Source organism: Patagioenas fasciata, chromosome 22 (assembly GCF_037038585.1).
Source record: "Patagioenas fasciata isolate bPatFas1 chromosome 22, bPatFas1.hap1, whole genome shotgun sequence".
In the NCBI taxonomy this organism is placed as follows: Eukaryota; Metazoa; Chordata; class Aves; order Columbiformes; family Columbidae; genus Patagioenas; species Patagioenas fasciata.
In genome coordinates this window covers 5,382,873-5,407,289 of record NC_092541.1, presented here as the reverse complement: position 1 = coordinate 5,407,289, position 24,417 = coordinate 5,382,873, and the positions used below count along the sequence as shown (strand labels likewise).

The window sequence follows — 24,417 nt, the reverse complement described above, 5'->3', positions numbered from 1 at the left end:
TCAAAAGAAATTTCACTCAAAGCGCTTTGACTCCTCACAATCCACCCAGAGATTTTCTCCTCCATCTCACAGCAGAGTTACATCTGGACCCCTGTTCCTTTATTTCAAAAGCCATTTAGTGCAAGCTGTTGGTCACTATCTCACTGAGCTCCAGGCAGACGAGCTGCAGAAATACTTCTGCCATTAGCATGGACATGAGGAGCCTGTGTCCCACCCCAGTCATCAGCAACACTGCATCAGATGGGCATCATCACCACATGGATAATGGCCTGCACAGGTGGGTAGGGATTCTTGGACTTTTTCCCTGTCTGTAAAGCAGAAAGGGAGGGGGCAGGAGGCAGAGACTGCATTTCAGTTCTCTGAGCACTTCTCTGCCAGGACAAAGGCACCACCATTCAGCTGCAGATGGGCTCCTTCTGGCAAGGGCAACTTCGTGCCCTGTGGTGCTCAAGAACACACCAGGAGAGAGTTCCCTGCTGTGACCTGCACGTGCCCTCATGATGAGTGTCACAGATGTACAGACTGACACAGGTTTGCTCATGCAGGCCTGCATGGAACCATGAAGCAATCTGTACACTTACAGAAAGCCATGAAAACATCAGTGGGGACTCTGCTGAGGAGATGCTGGGCTTCACTGTGGTAGAAAAGGATTCAAGCATCCCAGGGAAAATGAAGGCCCCAAATATTCTCCTGGTTTTGTAGGAGGACCTGTGAAGACTGCACAAAAGCAGGGAATGAAACAAAGGAGCCCAGCAAAATTGTCTTGAAAGCACTGTTAGTGTTTCTGTAATGTGAAATACTCCCAGTAAAGGCCCACCTGTGTGCAGCAAGAAGCAATGATCAGAGAAGTGTTGGGATGACAAGAGAAAAGGATATGACATATTGTCCTAAATGGCAGTCCCTGGGCACCATATGGAAACATAAAACTGTTGCCCATTTCTAGGAAACTTTGCCACAAAGAAGCCCACAGGGATCACCCAGGTGCACATCATCTGATTGCACAGGATGACACCAGCACTTGAGGTGAGGTTTCTACCCATGCTGACTTGTGTTCCCTCTGGAAATCCTCAGGCCTTTCATCCTGGCACTTACAGAAGAAGCCTTCATATGGGAAAGCATGTGGCAGAAGCCAGGAAATGAAAAGGTGGCAGAAGCCAGGAAATGAAAAGGTGACAGTGCAGGAAACCAGGACACAGCCCATACCATTAGCTGGAGTGTTTTACATTCATTGTGATCTTGTCAGAAAATTATTACTTCCACAGAGTGCCTGGGCCTGAGGCAGTGCAGGACTCCTATAAAAGGTAGCCCAACTCTCTGCTCTCTCATTGGCTTATCTCGCCTCATTCTCCTTGGGAATCAGGCGAGTATGAAGCCTCTTCTCCTCCTCTTCAGGATCAGGTGTCTTTCCTCAATGTGTGTCTCAGCTGAAAGGGTCTGTCTTGGCCCTGGTGTGGGACCTTTTTCCCATGGGAGAGATAAGGAGAGAGAAGTTCTTCTGCAGAGAGATGCTTGGACTTAGTGGAGGTGGCTCCTGGGATTTGATGTGGGCAGTGTATCTTGGGCCAGGAGATGCCTTGGCTCCACTGTGGTTGGGTGCAGTGCTGCTTCTCATGATCAACCCCTCATGCTCTGCTTCCTCCTGCCCTCTCTTCCAGGTGACCCTCTGTCCCAGAGACATGTCCTGCTGCAACCCGTGTCTGCCCTGCCAGCCCTGTGGCCCAACTCCACTGGCCAACAGCTGCAATGAGCCCTGTTGCAGGCAGTGCCAGAACTCCACCGTTGTAATTGAGCCCTCCCCTGTGGTGGTGACCCTGCCTGGTCCCATCCTCAGCTCCTTCCCACAGAACACTGTTGTGGGCTCCTCCACCTCTGCTGCTGTTGGCAGCATCCTCAGCTCTGAGGGAGTGCCCATCAACTCTGGGGGCTTTGACCTCTCCTGCATTACCAGCCGCTACTGTAGCAGCAGATGTCCACCCTGCTAAAGCTGCTGGGACCATCCCTGGGCAAGAACCTCCCAAGACCTTGGAACATTGTTCTTGAAGGAGACAGAGCTTCATTGCATTCAGAGATTTGAACCGTTGTTTACCTCTTCCACTTTCATCTCTCATTCTGTCCTCTGCTGTTCCTATCTTTCAAGGCCAGCCTAGTGGGGACCTGTTGGACTCCCTCCCTCTGTAGGGCAGGCAGACCGACACCCTTCAGGAGTTTCAACACATCTTTATGACTCTTCCTGGTGTTTCCTTTTCTTCTTGAGTCTCATTAAAGTTGTTTTGCATCCAAGCCTGGGCCTCTGAGTTCTTCTTCCTTCTGAGGCAACTGTTCCAGTCTGCTGCATGAAACAGGTGGAGGAATGGGAGGGTGGGATGTCCTGCAGTGGATTTTTTTTTCTGTCCATTCTCTTGGATCTGAGGAACAGTTTCATGGCTACTCCACAGTCAATGTCCAAAAGTGAGGAAAGGGTTCCAAAGTGTGGTAGGAGTTGGGCTTGGAAACAGCAATTCCTGGCAACAATCCATACCTTCAGGTGTCTGCTTCCTTCCCTCCATTACCTGAATAGTGTGCATGTCCTACACACATGAGCACAGGCAGAGAGACAAACGAATCTCATAGCATCCTTCAGCACCTGGTAGTCCCCAGGTGCTCAGTAGACATGCATCTGCATCACCATCATCATAGAATATCAGGTTAGAATACCAAGTTGGAAGGGACCACAGGGATCACATGGACCAACCTTCCTTGTCAAAACCACAGGAGAGACAAGGACGGCCCAGCACTTTGTCCATGTGAATCTTAATTGTGTCCAGTTGATAGAAAAGGAAACTACAGACCAGTCAGCCTCACCCCCATCTCTGTAAAAACGATGAGAACAAATAATTATGGATGTCATTGCCTGTGGGCTCCTGGGGGCAGAAAATCAAATCCTGAAGGCACTACTGGGCTCAAAATGATGGCTCAGGCACACAACACTCCATGGATAAGGTGAAGTTGCCGACATGTTCAACCTGTCCACACTTCATGGCAGAGCCATCATCATTATCCATCTCATTGGGCACTGGGCATCTGCAGTTGTACAGGACAGGTGCCAACCCAAACACAGCTGAGACACAAGAGATGACCCTTCCCTCCCTTGGGTTCCTAAGTGCTCTGAGTCAGGGCCAGATCAAACTCTGCTCATATCACCACTGCTCCTCACTTACAGGCCAGGATCTTTTCAGCGGTGCAGTCCCTGGCCACTGTAGAGCTCTCCTGCAAGAGACCTTACACACACCTGGGAAACACATGGGCACACTACAGTGAAGGGTAGGGCCCTCTTGGTAGGTCACCTCTGCCCACACCAGGTTCTGCAGTAAACAGCATCAGTCTTGGCAGCTACACTGGGAGGAAAAGTACTGATCCTAAGCCCAGGAAGGCAAGTCCCCAGCATGGTCCTGTGGCCCTGCTTCTACCCTGGGCCCAGGCAATGGACCCCAGCATGAAGCCTATCCCTGCACAAGAGGGCTGTCGCCTAGAAGACCTGGACAATCAAGACTCTCCTCTGTGTACATGTGTCTGCCACTCTAGATGGAAGTCTCATATGGACTTGCTGACTCAACTTCGTGGGGTTCTCATATCTCTTGATCATGACTGTCCTTCTAGAGAAGAAGTTCAAAGGTTCATGTCCCTCTTTGCTATTCCCTGCCTGCAGAGTATGTGTCCAGGTGAACAAGTCTTGGAAATGAAGAGGATATTGGCCATGCAGCATCCCATTTTCTCTGCAAAATAATACCAATCCCAATTGCAATAACCTCTTTTGGAATGAGCATTTTCTTTGAGATGAAAGTCCTGCAGTAATTTGGTTGACATATCATGACATCATGACTGAAGGAACTTATTGTGAGAGTCATAGTGTACTCCATATTGAAAGTGACAATAAAGTATCGTATGGTTCAGTCTTCCATAGGAGAGACTAGATGAGATTATCTACCACCCTGTCCAATTGCATCTTGCAAACTTGTGGTGACAGGCACTCTACCACATCCCTGGGGGGTCATTCCCATGAAGGATTGTTTTAATGTAAAAAAGGTATTTCTGATTTCAAGATGAAACCTCTCCCAGTGACGCTTGTACTTGTTGGCCCTTCTCCCTCTGGCTTCTTGTGATGAGAGAGCTCCCAACTTCTCTGAAGACTAGAATTACTAGAATACTATGATGAGCTCCCCCCAAGACTTCAGTTCTTCTAGGACAAAAGACCTGTTTCCTTCAGTCTTCCCTCAGAGAACAGGTTCTCCAGCCCTTAGGCACAGTTAGATGCATACACAAGAGTGGTGGTGGCCCCTGGGTCAGGATCAGCAAAGGTTGAGTCACGGAACTTTGATTCCAGCCACGCTTTTTTGATGCGGAATGGCCAGGCAGCAGAAGTTCCACCTGAATGAAGATGACCACACTCCCAATGCCCATGCTACCAGGGTTTGCAGGAAGCAGATTTTCTCTCTAATGGGAGTATTGCAATGGAGAATTTTGAGTATGGTGACATCCCATTTAAAGGACACCACTGAGAGGATCATGAACTCAGTGAAAGCCAGCAGCAGCCAACACAAAAGATTTTCCTCAGGGCAAGGAAAGTCTCCATTATTTTTGACACAACAGTGATGGTGTATGGTGAGGAGGAAGTAGAATGGAGGCCATTCTCCACCAGGGTTAGAAGGTAATGGCACATGGGGTCATGTGCCCACCTTGGGAAAGATGGGGTGCCCAGGGGAATGAGATGAGTTACAGCATCTTGCTCTCCTTTGCCATGGCCCAATACATGACGAGATGGAATCAGCTGCCCAGACAAGAGTGAAGGAACCAAGTTGTGGTGGGTTAAATCTATGACTTCTGTTGCTGTCAGAGGAACAAACCAGCCCTGGTTTCTGACTGAGAGAACCCACTTACCCCAGATAAATTTCTGACCATAGTTGGGGTGAGGTGTTATTGTAGAGCAGAGCAGAAAGGACCTGGCATCATTCGGACCAATGTTTCTGTTCTGCTGGAACTCACCATTGCTGATTCCTCTTGCAACTCACTGGATGTGTGGCAATTTCTAAGTGCTCTGTTCTCATAACTACTTTGTTCTTCATTTCCTATTTCAAATGCCCAAGGTGACTCTTAGGTCACATCAGGGGTTGTTGGGAAAGGAGAGAATGCTGGGTGAGAGTGAAAGCTGCCAATATCTTTGCCCAAGAGAGCTAAGATGGGGGGAGACACCCACTCAGCAAAGCATTCCTCAGAATCAACTCCAGTCATTCATTAAAATAAGTGATTAAATATACTTTGTTTCCAAGTGAAAAACCCACTGCAGAAATCCCCACCCTCCTCTTCCTTCATCTTTTTCCCTGAGAAGACTGGAAGACTTGCCTTAGAACAAAGGAGGACTCAGCAGCCCAGGTATGGATGCAGAACAACTTTAATGAGACTCAAGAAGAAAAGGAGGTTACTCACAAGAAGCACCATGGGTAGCCACAAGGATGCAGTGAAACTCCTGCAGGGAGTCAGTCTGCCTGCCCTGCAGAGGAAGGAGGCCGATAGGTCCCCACTAGGCTGGTTTTGGAAGACAGGTTCAGCAGAGGAAAGAGAGATACACAAGAATGGAAGAAGGAAACAATGGCTTGAATGCAATGCTGTGAAGAACTGTCTTCTTTTAAAGAACCATGATCCAAGGTCTTGTGAAGTTCTTGCCCGATGACATTCCCAGCATCTTTAGCAGGGTCGGCATCTGCTGCCACAGTAGCGGCTGGTAATGCAGGAGAGGTCAAAGCCCCCAGAGTTGATGGGAACTCCCTCAGAGCTGAGGATGCTGCCAACAGCAGCAGAGGTGGAGGAGCCCACAACAGTGTTCTGAGGGAAGGAGCTGAGGATGGGGCCGGGCAGGGTCACCACCACGGGGGAGGGCTGGATGACGACGTTGGAGCTCTGGCACTGTCTGACACAGGGCTCATTGCAGCTGTTGGCCAGTGGGGTTGGGCCACAGGGCTGGCAGGGCACACATGGGTTGCAGCAGGACATGTCTCTGGGACAGAGGGTCACCTGGAAGAGAGGGCAGGAGGAAGCAGAGCATGAGGGGCTGATCATGAGAAGCAGCACTGCACCCCACTGTAGCTGAGCCACAGCACCTCCTGGCCTGAAATACGCTGCCTACCTCAAATTCCAGGAGATACCTCCACTATGTCCCAGGTTCTCTCTGCAGAAGACCTTCTCTCCCCTTCCCTCTCCCATGAGAAGCAGTTCTCAACCCAGGGCAAAGACAGACCCTATGAGCTGAGATGCACATTGAGGAAAGACACCTGATCCTGAAGAGGAGGAGAAGAGGCTTCACACTCACCTGATTCCCAAGGAGAATGAGGCAAGAGAAATCAATGAGAGAGCAGAGTTGGGCTGCCTTTTATAGGAGTCCTGCACTGCCTCAGGCCTAGGCTCCCTTTGTGGAAGCAATAATTTTCTGACAAGCTCATGATGAATGTAAAACGCACAAGCTAATGGTATGGGCTGTGTCCTGGTTTCCTGCACTGCCGCCTTTTCATTTCCTGGCTTCTGCCATATGCTTTCCCATATGAAGGCTTCTTCTGTAAGTGCCAGGATGAAAGCCCTGAGGATTTCCAGAGGGAACACAAGTCAGCATGGGTAGAAGCCTCACCTCAAGTGCTGGTGGCATCCTGTACAGGCAGGTGATGTGCACCTGCATTATTTTTGTTGGCTACTTTGTGGCAAAGTTTCCTAGAAATGGGCAACGCTTTTAAGTTTTGCAACTGGTGCCCCAAGGACTGTCATTCAGGACACCATAGCATATCCTTTCCTTTTGTCATCCCACCTCTCTCTGATGGTTACTCAGTGTTGCATGCCAGTGGGGCTCTGTTGGGAGCGTCTAACACTATTGCAACACTAACAGTGCTTTCAGGACAATTTTCCTGGGCTCCTTTTTTTCATTCCCTGCTTCTGTGCAGTCTCCACAGATCCTCAGGAATCACCAGGAGAATATCTGCAGCCTAGTTTTCCCGTGGGGTACCTCAGTCCTTTTCTGCCAGTGTGGTCCCCAGCATCTCCTCAGCAAAGTCCCCACTTGCTGATGGTTTCCTGACTTTCTGTGGGCATACAGATTTTCACATGGTTCCATGCAGGCCTGCATGAGCATACCTGTATCATTCTGTACCTGTGTGACCCTCATCATGAGGACATGTGGAGGTCACAGCAGCGGACACTCTCCTGGTATGTCCATGAGCATTGTAGAGCAGCAGGTTGCCCTTGCCAGAAGGAGCCCATCTGCAGCTTAATGGTGGCATCCTTGTCCTGACAGAGAGATGCTCAGATAACTGAAATGCAGCCTCTGCCTCCTGAACCCTCCAAGAAACCCTGCCCACATGTGCAGGCCATTGTCTCTGCGGTGATACCCTGTTCATGCAGTGTTGCTTGTACTGGGATAGGACACAGGCTCCTCATGTCCACGCCAATGCCTGATGCATTTCTGCAACTCATCAGTCTGGTGTTGAGTGAGATAGCTGCCAAGAGGTCTCACCAAATAGGTGTTGGACTAGAAATACCAGGGGACCAGGTGTTGCTGTGAGAAGGAGCTGAGGATGGGTCCAGGAAGAATCACCACCACAGAAGAGGGCTCAGTGATGACATTGGAGAGATGCAGGAGATGTAGCTTCTGGACACTATGGCCTAGGGAAGGAGAGGGGAACTCCATCATTAGCTAGCATCACCATACGGGGGTAACCATCCACTCCTTTGAAAAGCTTTTAGTTAAAAGAAAGCATTCTGGCTTACACCACTGTGCCTTTCCTCTTCCCCACACGATGACAGAGAGAACCCCCCTCAGGATCCACAGAGTGGCCTGGGAGATGACCAATCCACTGGATAGAACACCTCTCAGCAGTAGACAGAAGAGGGCACCTCTGGACTGGCTGGGCTGAGAGTCTTGACTGTGCCTTGCTCCACACCTGGCTCCCATTAGGCAACTGTGGGGAAAGGCATCTCATGGAATTTGGGTCCCACTGAGACATCCTGCAACTTGGACACTCTGCAGTGAGGGACCAGTGCTTGTGCTCACCACCTTTTCTTTTTCCCTCAGGCCACTAACTCTAGCCTCTCACAGAAAGATCTTCACTGGTAGATCTCTGGGTGCAGATGGGAAATACAGGTGCCAGGTGAGAACTGACGGCCCTTTTCCCACAGCTCAACCTTGCACAGAAGGGCCTCCTCCCAGGATTCCGAGAGAATAGAACTGTACTGTGCCCCTCCTGCTATCTCTGTCCTTCCCTGAAGTCATGGAGAGCAGCCTTTGGTGGTTACACCTCAGAAATTTAGGACTACAGAGACAGCTGAGATCTTCTGCACTGACTTATCCGTGAAACACTGAGAGTGGATAGGCCAGAAAAGAGAGGCAATGCATGGTGCAGGGAAGAAAAGATGTGTAATTGTCACTAGTTCCCAGGTGCACAAGCACAAAAACCAATTGACATAATTGGCCACCATCCTCTGAGGGGACCAAAAGCCGGAGAAAGAGACTGGTCATGATGGCACAGATAGAAAGCAGAAGAAAGCATTGAAATGACAAACACTTATGGCACTTCTAATTACCACAGTTTCTGAAAAAAACAGGAAGACCTTGGCTGGCCTCCAAGCAATCACACAGCTGCTTGTTCTCTCCCTCTCCCTCTGTAACAGTATAGGTGGAGAATGTAAGGTGAAAAAGTTTACTGGTGGAGGTAAAGGGATTACTTACCAATTACCATCACAGGCAAAATAAACTTGTCTTGGGGAAAATCCCTTTAACATATTGCCAAGTAAAAGCAGAGCAGGATGGAGTGAAACAGCCAAAATAATCTAGAATACCTTCACCCATCCCCACCATTTTCACAGAGCCTCAACTTCCCTCCTTCATTCACAGCTCCTCTACTATGTCCATCCCCAAGCAGCGCAGTGGGATGCAGTCTGGGGTCTTGTGGTTAGTACACAACAGCTCCATTCTGCCACAGTTTCCTCCTCACACTTTTCCTCTGCTGCAGCAGGAGCCTTTCCCATAGGCTACAGTCTTTCCAGACAGGCTCCAGAGTGGAACCTGTCCATGGGCTGCAGTCCTGTCAGACAAGAATGCAGCAGTGTGGGTTGTCCAGGAGCCACAGTTCTGCCAGTAGTGTGCTCCAGCATGAGCTCTGTGCAGGTCACAGGTCCTGCAGGGGTCTTCCACATGGTCTGGCATGGGCTCATCCAGGGGCTGCAGTGTGGATATCTGCTCCACCACGATCTTTTTCTCAAGCTGCCCAGGAATCTCTGCACCATTGGGTGGAGCACATCCCCCTCCTTCCAATTCTCAAGCCTCGGTGTTTGTAGGATTGTATCTCACACTATTTTTTAGTTCATTGTGCACTTTCTGTGCAGTGGTTTGCCCTTTCTCCAATATGTTCTCATGGAAGGGCGACCAGTATTGCCAATGGACTTGGCATTGGGCAGCAGCAAGTCCATTTTGGAGGTAGCTGGAACTGGCTCTGTCAGGCCTGCGGCCAGCTGTCACGGATGAGTGATTTAGGGTCCCAATTGCTGAAGAAAAGTGTTTGGGTCAGTTATACAGAGGTGCAACTTAACAGAGTTTGATAACAAGGTTCACTCTATTTTTTACTGCATGGAGGAAACATGCAAAAATGATTGGGTGAGAGTTGGATTATAGTTATTTCTATGGGGACAGAAGATGCAAAAGGGTAGAAGGAGGCCCTCCCATTGAGTCATGAGGTTCTGAATGGACCTCCTTGCTTTCTAAAATCCTTCTTAGAGAGGAGTGCAGGTGTGGCTGGATCCAAACTTAGTCCCAGAATTGGTCAATGGTTTATGTCAAAGAGACATAAAGGGTAAAGGTAAAAAGGTAAGAATTATATGTATTTATGGCCAAAGGATTATATGTGTGCACCCAATTATTTTTCATGCTTGGCTAGGATTTCAATGTTTTATCATGTTGCCTCTCAACTTCCTTACCTCCCCTGCAGGAGTCTGGTGCCAGGTCTCTGTGAAGTATGGATCCCAGGTCTCTCAAAGTAAGCTCTCAGGTATCACTGTTCATAGAAATAAATAATTAGTTTAATTGAGTAGTACAGCAGCAGGGTTGGCTCGAGCTGGTACCTTCGAAGAGATATCAAAACAAGCATAGAAGTCCCTAGGTAATTATACCCTCACAGTCTATTTACCTGGCCCTCACATGATGATTCAGTCCAAGAGTAATATTTGAATCTGGGGTCTTCTTGCTTCTCATCAGATCCTTTCACTGTCTTCAGACTGACCCTTGTCTTGTTTAGCTGCAGGTGTTGTTGATTGTAGCTGCTTTGTGCTGGCCTTGAGGGCATCATTTTGCTTGAGTGGATCCTGTTTTGCTCAATAGGGTACAAAACAGGCCTTATTATACAGGTGGTGTTGATGGTCTGTAGCTGCTTTATTTTGCTCAAGTAGCCACAAGTTTGGTAAATGTCAGCAGAACTTTACAACATGCAGTTTACAATTTCAGCAAATTTATCTACTAAGTAATGCTAAGCAGACAGAGTACTAAAATTCACACGCCCTTATAATTCTAAGGGATTCATTCTTTAAGGCAAACTATTAATATAAAACTTTAATTGGGCTCATTCAGTGATCAGTAAAAGATCATTGCCAAACAGTCACATTTGTCTAGCAGGCAGAGTTCAAGTAGGCTCACCCAGGCTGTCATATTTATGGAATAAAGTGGTTGGCTCATAGTCAAATCACATACAGCGGGAAAGGTCTGCACGAGACTTCTTGCAGCCACAACTTACTGGTGTTTAGTGTGCCATTCTGCTTCCCTGTGGGTTTCCTAAAAGGAGTTCTTGGCCTGGCTGCAGCTCAGACCTTTCCCTTCTTTGGAACCCGAACCCAACTGCTACTGGCTTGGTTGGGCAAGGACAATTGAATCTGTCACACTCCAACCGAACCAGGTTAAAGCACTGTGCCATGCTTCCTGTGGACTTGTTGGTGGACTCAGATGCATCCATCACGGCATCCCCTGGATTCTTTTCCCAGAGACTATCTCTGCAACCTTCTTCCCCCCACTACCAGAGCCTTGCCATGTCAGCCCAATGGGGTGGGTCCGACAGAGTACAAGGCACAATTAGGTGAATGAAAATGTTAACAGAAAACAACCACTCCAGGTTTCATTAGGGACACATGCAGCTTTGAATAATCTTGAGAAAAAATGTTCACCCTTAAAGATTTGGAGTAAATAATCCAAGAACACAGTCATCTAATGTCCTTGGTAGATCCTTCAGGAAGTAGAATAGATGAAGATAATTCATAGAATCATAGAATATTTTGGATTGAAGGGACCTTCAAAGGCCATGTAGTCCAACCCCTTTGGAATAAGCAGGCACATCTTCAGCTGCATCAGGTTGCTCAGAGCCCCGTCCAGCCTGGCCTGGGATGTCTCCAGGGATGGGGCACCCACCACTCCTCTGGGCAACCTGGGCCAGTATTTTACCACCCTCATGGTAAAAAAATTTTCTTCCTCTTGTCCAGTCTGAATCACCCCTTCTTTAGTTTAAAACCATCGAATTGTCCTGTTGTAACATGCCCTTCTAAGAAGTCTGTCCTTATTTTTCTTATTGGTCCCTTTTAAGTGCTGAAAGGCTGCAATAAGGTCTCCCAGAGATTTCTCTTCTCCAGGCTCAACAACTCAAACTCTCTCAGCCTATCCTCACAGCAGAACTGTTGCATCCCTCTGATCATCTTGGTGGCCCTCTTCTGGACCGTCTCTCACAGGTCCAAGTCTTTCCTGTACGGAGGGCTCCAGAGCTGGACACAGTACTCCAGGTGAGGTCTCACCAGAGTGGAGCAGAGAGGCAGAATCATCTCACTCAACCTCCTGACCACACTGATTTTGAGACTGCCCAAGATACTATTTGCCTTCTTGGCCTCAAGTGCACATTGCCAGCTCATGTCCAATCTTTTATCCACCAGCACCCCCAAGTCCTTCTCCATAGGGCTGCTCTCAATCCCTTCATCCCCATTGCATTGTGTGTTTACCCAGCCGTGTGCAGGCCATGTTGTCCAGGAGGATATTGCGAGAGACAGTATCAAAGGCTTAACTGAAATCCAAAAAAATCATGTTGACTGGCTTCCCCTTGTCAATTAGGTGGGTAACCTTGTTATAGAAAGAACTCAAGTTTGTCAAGCAAGACTTCCCCTTCATAAACCTGAGCAGCCCAGGACCAATGACTGTGTTGCCATTTAGGTGTTTTTCAACAACTTCCAGAAAAATCTTCTCCATAATTCAGCCCTCTTATAGAGGGCAGGGTTGCAATTTTTGCCTTCTGTTTTGCACAGCCATTGCATACGCCAGACATGAGAACTATCCCAGTTTTTCCAAAACCCCAGGAAGAACATAGGTCTGCATGTGCGCACACAGGTTTCAGTTGTCCTGCTTGTGTTCTGGCTCAGGCTCCAGTCTCAGATATGTCTGGAGTCAAGCCGGAAAGGCAAGTAAGTGAGTGTATTGGTTTTGCCTGGGACAGAGTTAAGATTCTACAAAGTAGCTTGTAAGGGACTGTGTTCTGGATATGTGCTGAAAATAGAGTTTGTAATACCGGGATGTTTGAGCTATTGCTGAGCAGTGCTTATATAGCATCAAGGCATCTTCTGCTCCTCACACTCCAACTCAGATGGGCACCGAGCACCAGAACTTGAGCTTGAAATCTGCTGCCATGGGAAGGGGAGATGGCTCTGGCTGAAGCCTCCCAGCAGCATCATCTGGCAACGATCATAGCATGGCCAAAAAATGGAAGGGAGCAGCTCTCAGCTACTGGGCCTCTAAATTTTGTTGGCAAAACTATCCTCACCTTACAGCAGAGCACCATCTGGACCCTGGTCCCTTTGGTAAAACACCCATTTGGTACAAGTTCTCAGCTCCTGCTTCATTCAGCATCAGGCTGACAAGAGGTATAAATGCATCTGGCATTAGCATGGACATGAGGAGCCTGTGTCCCATTCCAGTCACCAGCAACACTGCATCAGACGGGTATCACCACAGGGACAATGTCCTGCATAGGCGGGCAGGGTTTCTTGGCCTTCCTCCCTCTTCATAAAGCAAGAAAGGGAGGGTGCAGGTGGTAGAGACTGCATTTCAGTTCTCTGAGCACTGCCCTGCCAGGACAAAGGCACCACCATTCAGTTGCAGATGGGGTTCCTTCTGGAAAGGGCAACCTGCTGCTCTGCAGTGCTCTCAGACACACCAGTGGAGAGTCCCCCGCTGTGACCTGCACATGCCCTCAAGATGAGGGTCCCACAGGTACAGACTGACACAGGTGTGCTCATGCAGGTCTGCATGGAACCATGCAAAAATGCGCACACTCACAGAAAGCCAGGAAAACACCAGCAACTGTGCATCCTGATGAGGAGATGCTGGTGACCACGCTGGCAGAAAAGGAGAAAAGTAACACATGGAAAAAACAGACCCCAAATATACTATACAGACCTGTGGAGACTCCACAGAGAGGTGATGAGAAAAAGGAGCCCAGCAGAATTTTCCTGAAAGCACTGTAAGTGTTCCAATAGTATTAGACGCTCAAAGCACAGGCCCATGTGCGTAAAACAACGACCAACCATCAGAGAGATGGTGAGAGCAAGAGAAAAAGATTTGTCACGTTGTCCTGAACAGCACACCCTGGACACTGGATTCAAAGCATGAAAGTGTTGCCCATTTCCAGACAACTTTGCCACAAAGAAACCCACAGGAATGACCCAGGTGCACATCACCTGCCTGCACAGGATGCCACCAGCACTTCAGCTATGTCTTCTGCCTGCTCTCACTTGTGACATGGGGCCTCTCATCCCGGCACTTAGAGATACCTTCATATGGGAAAGCACATGACACAAGCAAGGAAATGAAAAGGCAGCACTGCAGGAAGCCAAGACACAACCCATACCATAGGCTGATGTGTTTTTCATTCAGGATGATCTTGTCAGAAGATTATTAGTTCCACAAAGGGAGTCTAGGTCTGAGGCAGTGCAGAACTCCTATAAAAGGCAGCCCAACTCTCTTCTCTCTCCTCCACTTCTCTCACCTCCCTCTCCTTGGGAATCAGGTAAGTTTGAAGCCTTTTCTCCTCCTTCAGGATCAGATCTTTCCTCAATGTGTGTCTCAGCTGATAGGGACTGTCCTGGCCCTGGGGTGGGAGCTGCTTCTCATGGGAGAGGGAAGGGGAGAGAAGGTCTTCTGCAGAGAGGACCTGGGACTTAGTTCAGGTGGCTCCTGGGATTTGATGTGGGCAGTGTATATTGGGCCAGGAGGTGTCTTGGCTCCACTGTGGTTGGGTGCAGTGCTGCTTCTCATGATCAAGCCCTCATGCTCCGCTTCTTCCTCGCCTCTCTCCCAGGTGAACCTCTGACCCAGAGACATGTCCTGCTGCAACCCGTGCGTGCCCTGCCAGCCCTGTGGCCCAACCCCACTAGCCAACAGTTGCAATGAGCCCTGTGTGAGGCAGTGCCAGAATTCCACTATTGTCATTGAGCCCTCCCCCGTGGTGGTGACTCTGCCCGGCCCCATCCTCAGCTCCTTCCCTCAGAACACTGTTGTGGGCTCCTCCACCTCTGCTGCTGTTGGCAGCATCCTCAGCTGTGAGGGAGTTCCCATCAATTCTGGGGGCTTTGACCTCTCCTGCATTACCAGCCGCTACTGTGGAAACAGATGTCAACCCTGCTAAAGGTTTTGACAACATCCTTGGGTGAGAATCTTCCAAGACCTTGGAACATGGTCCTTGAAATGAGATAGAGCTTCCTTGCATTGCATTCAGAGTTTTGAGCCATTGTTTTTTGTTTTTTTTTTTTTTTCCTGTCTCATCTCTTTTAATTTCCTGTACTGATTCTGTCTCCAAGGCCAACCTGGTGGGGACCTGTTGACTTCCCTCCCTCTCAAGTGCAGGCAGAATGACACCCTTCAGGAGTTTCACCACATCCTTGTTTCTCTTCCTGGTGACATTCCGTGATTCTGTGTGATTCTGTGTTCCCTTTTCTTCTTGAGATTCATTAAAGTTGTGCTGCATCCAAGTCTGTACCTCTGAGTCCTCTTTTGTTCTGAGGCAACTCTTCCAGTCTGCTAAATGGAAAAGGTAGAGAAAGGAGAGGGTGGGACTCATAGAATCACAGAATTTTAGGGATTGCAAGGGACCTTGAAAGATCATCCAGTCCAATCCCCCTGCCAGAGCAGTAGCACATAGATCAGGTTACACAGGAAGGCGTTCAGGCAGGTCTTGAATGTCTCCAGAGTAGGATACTTCACAACCCTCCTGACCAGCCTCTTTTAGTGTCTGTCACCCTCACTGTGAAGAAGTTTCTTCTCACATTTGAGTGGAACCCCCTATGTTCCAGTTTGCACCTATTGCCCCTTGTCCTGTCATTGGTTGTCACCGAGAAGAGCCTGGCTCCATCCTCCTGACACTCACCCTTTATATATTTATAACCCTCCTCTATTCCAAGCTAAAGAAACCCAGTTCCCTCAGTCTTTCCTCACACTCCATCACCTTTGTGGCTCTGTGCTGGACTCTCTCCAGCAGTTCTATGTCCTTCTTGAATTGAGGGCCCAGAACTGGACACAATATTCCAGATGCAGTCTCACCAGGGCAGAGTAGAGGGGCAGGAGAACCTCTCTCAACCTACTAATGACCCCCCTTCTAACACACCATAGGATGCCATTGGCCTTCTTGGCCACAAGGGCCACAAGGGCACAGTGGTGGCTTATGGTCATCCTGCTGTCCACCAGGATCCCCAGGTCCCTTTCTCCTACACTGCTCTCTAATAGGTCATTCCCCAACTTATACTGGAACCTGGGGTTGTTCCTGCCCAGATGCAGGACTCTACACTTTCCCTTGTTCTATTTCATTACATTTTTCACCGCCCAACTCTCCAGCCTGTCCAGGTCTTGTTGTATGGCAGCAGAGCCTTCTGGCATGTCAGCCACTCCTCCCAGTTTTCTGTCATCAGCAAACTTGCTGACAGTGCACTCTATTCCCTCATCCAAGTAGTTGATAAATATATTGAATAGTACTGGTCGCAGTATCTACCCTTGAGGGACTCCACTAGATACAGGCCTCCAGCTAGACTCTGCACCATTGATCACAACTGTCTGGTTTCTTGCCTTCAACCAATTCACAGTCCACCTCACTACCCGATCATCCAGACCACACTTCCACAGTTTAGCTGTGAGGATGCTGTGGGAGATGGTGTCAAATACTTTACTGAAATCAAGATAGACCACATCCACTGCTTTACCATCATCTATCCACCTGGTTATGTCCTCCTTAAAGGCTCTGAAGTTGATTAAGCATGACTTCCCCTTAGTGAAGCCATGTTGACTGCCCCTAACGACACTCTTATCCTTGATATTTCTTGAGATAGCACCAAGAATAAGTTGTTCCATCACCTTTCCAGAGATGGAGGTGAGTCTGACTGGTCTATAATTACCTGGGTTCTCCTTCTTGCCCCTTTTGAAGACTGGAGTGACATTTGTTTTCCTCCAGTCCTCAGGCACCTCTCCCATTTCCCAAGGCTTAGCAAAGATGATGGAGAGTGGCCTAGCAACGACTTCAGCCGGCTCCCTCAGCACCTGAGGATGATGCATCCCATCTGGACCCATGGATTTATGGATGTCCAGATGGCTTAATTGGTCCTTAACACAGTGCTCATCAACAAAGGCAAATGCCTCCATTGTCCTGACTTGCTCTGGGGCCTCAGGGGTATGGGGCTACTCAGGACAGCCTCTGGCAGAGTAGACAGAGACAAAGAAGGCAGTCAGTAACTCTGCCTTCTCTGTATCTTCTGTCACCAGGGCACTCACCTCATTCATCAGTGGGCCTACATTGCCTGTAGTGTTAGTTTTATTTACCATATATTTGAAGAAGCTCTTTCTGTTGTCCTTGACCCCTCTCGCAAGGTTTAATTCTATGAAGGCCCTAACTTTCCTAGTTGCCACCCTACATCCCCTGACAACAGCCTTATGTTCTTCCCAAGCAGCCAGCCCTTCCTTCCATGATCTGTAGACTCTCCTCTTCCACTTGAGTTTGCCCAGCAGTTCCCTGTTTAACCAAGCAGGTCTCCTGGCTCCCTTCCTTGACTTCCTGCTTGTTGGGATGCTCTGATCTTGAGCTTGGTAGAAGCAGTCCCTGAACACTAACCAACTATCTTGAGCCCCTTTACCTTCAAGTACTGTTTCCCATAGGATTTCCCCTAGCAATTGTTTGAAAAGACTGAAGTTGGCCCTGCTGAAGTCCAGGGTTGCAATTCTGCTTGATATTCTGCTCCTGTCCCATGAGATCCCGAACTCCACTACCTCATGGTCACTGCAACCAAGGCAGTCCTCAACCTTTACTGCTTCAACCTCCTTGTTAGTGAGAATGAGATCCAGCAGTGCTCCTCTCCTAGTTGACTCATCCACCATTTGGAGGAACCTTCTGGACTGTGGCTGGCTGGCTGAGTAGTCCTTCCAGCAAACATCAGGGTATTTAAAATCCCCTATGATAACCAGGACCTGTAATTGAGAGGCTGCTCTCAGCTGCCTGAAGAAGGCCTCATCAACTTCCTCACCCTGACCTGGTGGCCTGCAATAGACACCCACAACAGTATCACCTTTGCCAGCCTGCCCCTTAATTCTCACCCACAGACTCTCAACTCACTCCTCATCCACCGCTGGACAGTGCTCAGTACATTTTAGTTGCTTTCTCATGTAAAGAGCAACTGCACCACCTTGCCTGGCTGGCCTGTCTTTCCTGAGAAGGACATAGCCATCCATGACCATATTCCAGTCACATGAGCTGTCCCATCATGTTTCTGTAATTTCCACCAGATCATGATCTGCTGACTGGAAACAGGTTTGTAGCTCCTCCTGCTTACTCCCCATGCTGCCTGCATTGGTGTACAGGCATTTCAGGGAATGAGCTGAGCACTCCGATTTTACCCTAGGGAGATGGGAGATCTCCCAGTCTCCATCAATACTAGAACATTGCCTCACTGATGCAAGCCCAACTGCAATTCCATCCCCCTTCAAGTTTAAAGCTCTCCAAATGAACCCTCCTAATTCCTGTCCCAGCATCCTTTTGCCCCTGTGAGATAAACCTTTCCCACGTATTACTATCCAGACCGTTATCAAAGAACCCAAAGCCCTGCCTGTAGCACCAGTCTTGTAGCCAAGCATTTATATACTGGATTCTTCTATTCTGTCCCATGTCATCCCCAAAAATGGAAGGAGAGAAAAATAACTTTCACCCCAGACTCTTTCACCAACCATCCCAAGGCCTTGAAGCCTTTCTTGATTCCCCTCAGACTACAGGATGTAGCTTCCTCCCCACCTGTCTGGAAGATCAGTAGCAGGTAGTAGTCTGTCAAGTGCACCAGATTAGGGAGTGCCCTGGTGATATCCCTGACCCAAGCTCTAGGTAGACTGCACACTTCCCTATGATGAGGGTCAACTCTGCATATTGGGCCCTCTGTTCACCTCAGAAGGGAATCGCCTACTACAATTACCCTTCTTTCTTTATTATCGGAGATAGTCTTGAGGTGTGGAGTCAACTGCCTCTTCCTATGTGACCTCATAGGTGGGCCTTGCACCACATCCTCATCTACCTCTTCTTCAAGATCCAGGGCCTCACACCTATTACGGAGGGGCACCTGGGGAAGCAAGGCACACAGGGAGGAGGGTTGCCAGCAATCCTGAACTAGGACTTGCTTCCAAGCCCCCTCGTCTTTTTGTTCCCCTACCTCTACTCAACAGTAACAGGGCAGCAGTTGTCTCGGGTCTCCCCTCTCTGCCTGACCAAGTGGGGGTTCCATCACCTTTTGGAGAGTATCTCCCTGGCACCTTTCTTGACTCTCTGCAGTGGATTTCTTTTCTGCCATTTCCCTTGGAGCTGAGAAAGACAATCATGGATACTCCAGGCCAATGGCTTTAAGTGAGGAAATGGTTCCAAAGGGTGGCTAGAGTGGGGCTGGGAAACAGCAATTCCTGAGGACAATGCACAGCCTCATCTCTCTGTTTACTTCTGGTCTATTACCTGGTCTATTGTGCATGGCCAACACACATGGGCACAGGCAGATGAGACAGAGGAACCTCATATATTTCTTCAACACCTTACAGGGCCCAACTGGTCTCTAGACACACATCTATATCATCATCAAAGAATATCAAGTTGGAAAGAACCACAAGGATCACTTGGACCAACCTTTCTTGTCAAAAGCACAGGCTAGACAAGATGACAGCACTCTGTCCAGTTGAATCTCAAATGTGTCCAACGGATGACCCAGGAAACTACAGATGAATGAGCCTACCTCCATTCTGGGTGAAGAAAAACAAGTCCTGAAAGCACTACTGGGCTCAGAAAGATTGCTGAAGCACACAGCACCCCATGGACCATGTGAGGTTCCCCTTATTTTCATCCTGTCCACACTTTAGGGCAGAGACATCATCATTACCCATCTCACTGGGCACTGGGCGTCTGCGGTTGTACAGGACAGGCACCAATCCAAACACAGCTGAAACACTGGCAAGGATCCTGCCAGTACTTAGCTTCCCAGGCTCCCCAAGAGCTCTGAGGCAGGGCCAGCCTGAACTCTGCTCATGTCACCACTGCTCCTCACTGGCAGGCCAGGGTCTTCCCAGCAGTGCAGTCCCTGGCCCTTAGAGAGCTGTCCTGCAAGAGACCCTGCAGACACCTGGGAACCACATGGGCACACTAAAGTGCAGGGCTGTGCCCTCGTGGTAGGACACCTCTCCCCACACTGGGCTCTACAGTAAACAGCATCAGTCTTGGCAGTTACACTGAGGGGAAAAGTACTAGTCCTAAAGCCAGGAAGGCAAGCTCCCAGCATGGTGCCATGGCCCCACTCTGCCCCGGTCCCAGGTAATGGACCCCAGCATGGACCCTGTGCACGCACAAGAGAGCTATCACTGAGAAGACCTAGACAATTGAGGCAGTCCTTTGGGTACATGTATATGCCACTCTAGATGAAAGTCTCTTGTGGACCTACTGCATCTCCCTTTGGGGGTTCTTCTTTGTCTTGATCTTAGTTGTCTTTCTAGAGAAGATGTTCAAAGTTCATGTCCCTCTTTGCTATACCCTGCCTGCAAAGTATGTCTCTTTAGGTAAACAAGTCTTGGAAATAATGAGGACATTAGCCATGCAGCATCCAGTTGTCTCTACAAAAAATGTGAACCTTAATTGCAACAGTCTTTTTTGGAATGAGGATTTCCAATGTGATGACAGTGGTGCAGTAGAGTGGATGGCAAATTGTGACATCACAATTGAAGGGTATCACTGAGAGGGACAGGAAATCAAAGAATAGTTCATATTGGAAGTGACCTTGAACGATCATCTGGTCTAATCTTTCATGGGAAAGATAGACTAGATAAAATTTTCCATCAACCTGTTCAATCACATCTTGGAATCATGCAGCAATGGGAACTCTACCATATCCCTGGGAGGTCATTCCTGTGAAGGAATTGTCTTAGTGTAAAAAGGTATTTCCTATGTCAATATGAAACCTCTCCCAGTGACACTTGGACTCAATGGCCCTTCTCTTCTCCATGTGGCTCCTTGTGATAAGAGACCCTTGAGTTTATTTGCAGACATGCTTTAAGTACTAGAAAAGTGTCTTCAGGTCACCCTAAGATTTTTTTTCTCCAGGGAGGAAAGACATGCCTCCTTCAGTCTTCTCTCAGAGGACAGGTTCTCCAGGCCTTTGGTCCGATTAGACACATGCACAAGAGTGGCAGTAGCTGCTGGATCAAGATCAGCGAAGACTGAGTCAGGAGACATACATCTCAGCTGTGGTTTTCTTCACACGGAATGGCCAGTCAGCAGAAATGCCATCTGTTTAAAGATGATAAGCATCCCCAAACCCATGCTATCAGGGCTTGCAAAAAGCCAATTTTCTCTCTCATGGGAGTATTGCAATAGAGAAATTTGCGTATGGTGACATCACAATTAAAGGACACCACTGAGAGGATCATGAACTCAGTGACAGACAGGAAGACAGGAAAAAATGAAATTGACTACGCAAGCCAGCAGGCATACAAATTATTTTCCTCATGGCAAGGAAAGTCTCCATCATTTTCAACACAACAGTGGTGGTGCACCAGATATCCACAAAGGAAAACTGAGGAGGAAGATGAATGGAGGGCATTCTCCATCTCATGTGCCCATATTGGGAGGGATGGGAAATCCAGGAGAATGAGATCAATTACAGGTGTCTTGTTTTATTTGCCATGGTCCAGTACATGACCACAAGGAATCAGCTGCCCAGATAAGAGAGAAGGAGCAAACCTGTGGTGAGTTAAATCTATTGCTTCTGTTGCTATTAGAGGGACAAACCAGCTCTTCTTTTTGAGTGAGAGAACTTACCTGAGATAAAGTTCTGACTATACCTGGGCTAGAGGTGTGCGTTGTAGAATGGACCTGGCATTGTTCAGGCCAAAATTTCTGCTCTGCCAGAACTCACCATTACCATGGAATGTGTGAATCCCATTGCAACTCATTAGATGTGTGGTAATCCCTGGGTGCACTGGCTATGGAATTAGCTCATTCTATATTGTTTATTTCAAATGCTCATGGTGCCTGTTAGTCCTAATACAGACAGTGGTTGGAGATTTCATTAAGTGTGATTGGAAAAGGAGAGAATGTTGGGTGGGAGTGAGAGCTGCCAATGTCATTGCCAAGGAGAGCTAAGATAGGGTGAGACAACCACTAAGCTGAGCATCCCTCATAAGCAACTCCAACCACTTGATTTGTGAACTCATTAAATCGATTTACTGTGCCTCCAAGTGACAAAATCCACTGCAGGGAGTCCCACTCTCCACTTCCTCCACCTTTTTATTGGAGCAGATTGCAGAACCAAAGAGGACTCGGAGGCCCAGTCTTGGATGCAACACACCTTTAATGAGTCTCAAGAAGAAAAGAAGGTGGATCACAGGGGACACCAGGGGCAGACGCAAGGATGCAGTGAAACTCCTGCAGAGAGTCACTCTGCCTGTCCCACAGAGAGAGACCAACAGGTCCCCACTAGGCTGGCCTGGGGAGACAGAAGGAACTGAGGAAAGAGAGAGAGACACAACTGGAAGAAGAAAACATTGATTCAAAGCTCTGAATGCAATGCCATGAAGCTCTATCTCATTTCAAGGACCTCCAAGTTCTTGGGAAGTTCTTGCCCGATGACGTTCCCATCAGCTTTAGCAGGGTCGGCATCTGTTGCCACAGTAGCGGCTGGTAATGCAGGAGAGGTCAAAGCCCCCAGAGTTGATGGGCACTCCCTCACAGCTGAGGATGCTGCCAACAGCAGCAGAGGTGGAGGAGCCCACAACAGTGTTCTGAGGGAAGGAGCTGAGGATGGGGCCGGGCAGGGTCACCACCACGGGGGAGGGCTGGATGACGACATTGGAGCTCTGGCACTGCCTGACACAGGGCTCATTGCAGCTGTTGGCCAGCGGGGTCGGGCCACAGGGCTGGCAGGGCACGCACGGGTTGCAGCAAGACATGTCTCTGGGACAGAGGGTCACCTGGGAGAAAGGGCAGGAGGAAGCAGAGCATGAGGAGTTGATCATGAGAAGCAGCACTGCACCCAACCACAATGGAGCCTAGGCATCTCCTGGCCCAAGATACACTGCCCATCTCAGATCGCAGGAGTCACCTCCACTAAGTCCCAGCATCTCTCTGCAAAAGACCTTCTATCCCCTTCCCTCTCCCATGAGAAGCAGCTCTCACCCCAGGGCAAGGACAGACCCTTTCAGCTGAGACACACATTGAGGAAAGACACCTGTTCTTGCAGCAGGAGGAAAAGAGGCTTCACACTTACCTGATTCCCAAGGAACAGGAGGAAAGAGAAGTGAATGAGAGAGCAGAGAGTTGGGCTGCCTTTTATAGGAGTCCTGCACTACCTCAGGCCCAGGCTCCCTCCGTGGAAATAATAATTTTCTGACAAGCTCATGATGAATGTAAAACACACCAGCAAATGGTATGAGCTCTGTCTTGGTTTCCTGCACTGTCGCCTTTCCATTTCCTGGTCTCTGCCACATAGTTTCCTATATGAAGGCTTCTGTAAGTGCCAGGATTAGAGGCTCTGGGATTTCCAGGTTGGACACATGTCAGCATGTATTTCTTGTTAGTTTATGTCCATTCCCTCATGCATGTTTCTTTTCAGTGCTGGGATGAGAGGTCCCCGGATTTCCAGGTGAGGGATGTGTCAGAGTAGGCGGAAGTGCCAGAGGGGTCCAGTGGAGGCAGGTAATTTCAGCATCAGGAATTCTGATGGCTTTTTTAAATTTAATGATCTTACTTACAGGAAGAGCCTCAGATGCTCCCAGCCCTGCAATCCTTGGCTCATCCCCCAATAGCTCCTCTGAGTGTGTGTACTGTCCTCTCTGATTCCCTCCCAGCTTGTTTCGGCAGTCAGTGGTTGTCTGAATTCCCACACAGCTGGGCTACATTTTACGTTTTCATCTCTCAGCCTAAGCTGCCCTCAGGAGGACATTGTGAAACTCTCTGGCACCCTCCTCTCTCTGGGCAGTCCATGGATCCCTGAGGCTCCTCTATCAATGTTGCCAGTGCATCTGTCCTGCTTAAAGTGCCCCATTCTTGCTCTGGAGGGGACATCTCCAGCTGTTCCTCAGTCACATTCATTGCTATGTGCTTATCTGCAATAATGTGCCTGTTAACATGATTGTGCACCAGTCTGCGTGATTCTCAGCATGCATATCCATGTGCTTGTCTGTCTGGCTCAGCACACACCTGTTTGCTTCTAGTGAGACCATTTTTCTGTGTACATGTGTGTTTCTTTGCATGTCTCTGGCCTCGTGCACATTTGCTTGTCTTTGTGCATCTCTGTATATCCTGGTGTCCACGTGAACATGTTTGCTTATGTGTTAGTTCATGTGTGTGTACATAGTTGTGCCTGACCATCCCAAGGCCATCATTGACACCCCTCTGTGTCAGTCCCAGTCTCTGGCACAGGCTCCATCCCTTGTTATCCAAGAGGGCAGAGTCAGGGCCACAGCATTCTGGTCTCAATGAGGAGAATGCCCAATTCTGAACAACTTATTTCATGTTGGCTGAGCTGTTTCACAGGGTTCCTTCTCCTGACTCCTGTAAAAGCTTTGAGGTGACAGGATTCACCTGGCTCCATGACTGATCCTTGTCCAGACCCAGGAGCTATACGAAAAGGAATGAGAGTCTCAGGAGCCTTGGAGGAGGAAGATGGTGAACGTGAGGCATATAGACAATGGCACCAGTAAAGAGCACCGACACTGGAAAGAACCAAGGATCACCAGTGTCAGCAGCACTAGAGAAGTCCAGCTGTGCCATAAGGTCTCTTTACAGGACTCTAATGAGACACTGACTCAAAACACTGGTTCCCAGCCATTTGGCCATGGCT

The 24,417-nt window shown here is 48.8% G+C and overlaps 3 protein-coding genes and 1 pseudogene across 3 annotated transcripts; 2 read left to right on the top strand and 2 right to left on the bottom strand.

Moving 5' to 3' along the window:
* The first annotated feature begins 1,676 nt into the window (after positions 1–1,676).
* On the top strand, positions 1,677–1,982 carry LOC136111672 (feather keratin Cos1-1/Cos1-3/Cos2-1-like). Its single transcript, XM_065855995.2, has one exon. The coding sequence runs from the start codon at positions 1,677–1,679 to the stop codon at positions 1,980–1,982; it is 306 nt and encodes a 101-aa protein (XP_065712067.2).
* Positions 1,983–5,718: 3,736 nt separating this feature from the next.
* Positions 5,719–6,470, bottom strand: LOC136111671 (feather keratin Cos1-2-like; annotated as a pseudogene).
* Positions 6,471–14,020: 7,550 nt separating this feature from the next.
* LOC136111873 (feather keratin Cos1-1/Cos1-3/Cos2-1) lies at positions 14,021–14,711 on the top strand. The gene is made up of 2 exons (XM_065856295.2): positions 14,021–14,093; positions 14,404–14,711. Exon 2 carries the CDS (start codon positions 14,406–14,408, stop codon positions 14,709–14,711), a length of 306 nt encoding a protein of 101 aa, XP_065712367.2. The 5' UTR covers positions 14,021–14,093; positions 14,404–14,405.
* A 7,508-nt stretch (positions 14,712–22,219) lies between these two features.
* LOC136111595 (feather keratin Cos1-1/Cos1-3/Cos2-1) lies at positions 22,220–22,974 on the bottom strand. Its single transcript, XM_065855879.2, is given in 2 exon segments — positions 22,220–22,546; positions 22,843–22,974. Coding segments are annotated over 2 exon segments (459 nt in total).
* Between the last annotated feature and the right edge of the window lie 1,443 nt (positions 22,975–24,417).

What these genes read in the sequence shown, in the direction of transcription:
- LOC136111672 (XM_065855995.2), top strand. Translation starts at nt 1,677, where the DNA reads ATGTCCTGCTGCAACCCGTGTCTGCCCTGCCAGCCCTGTGGCCCAACT.
- LOC136111873 (XM_065856295.2), top strand. Translation starts at nt 14,406, where the DNA reads ATGTCCTGCTGCAACCCGTGCGTGCCCTGCCAGCCCTGTGGCCCAACC.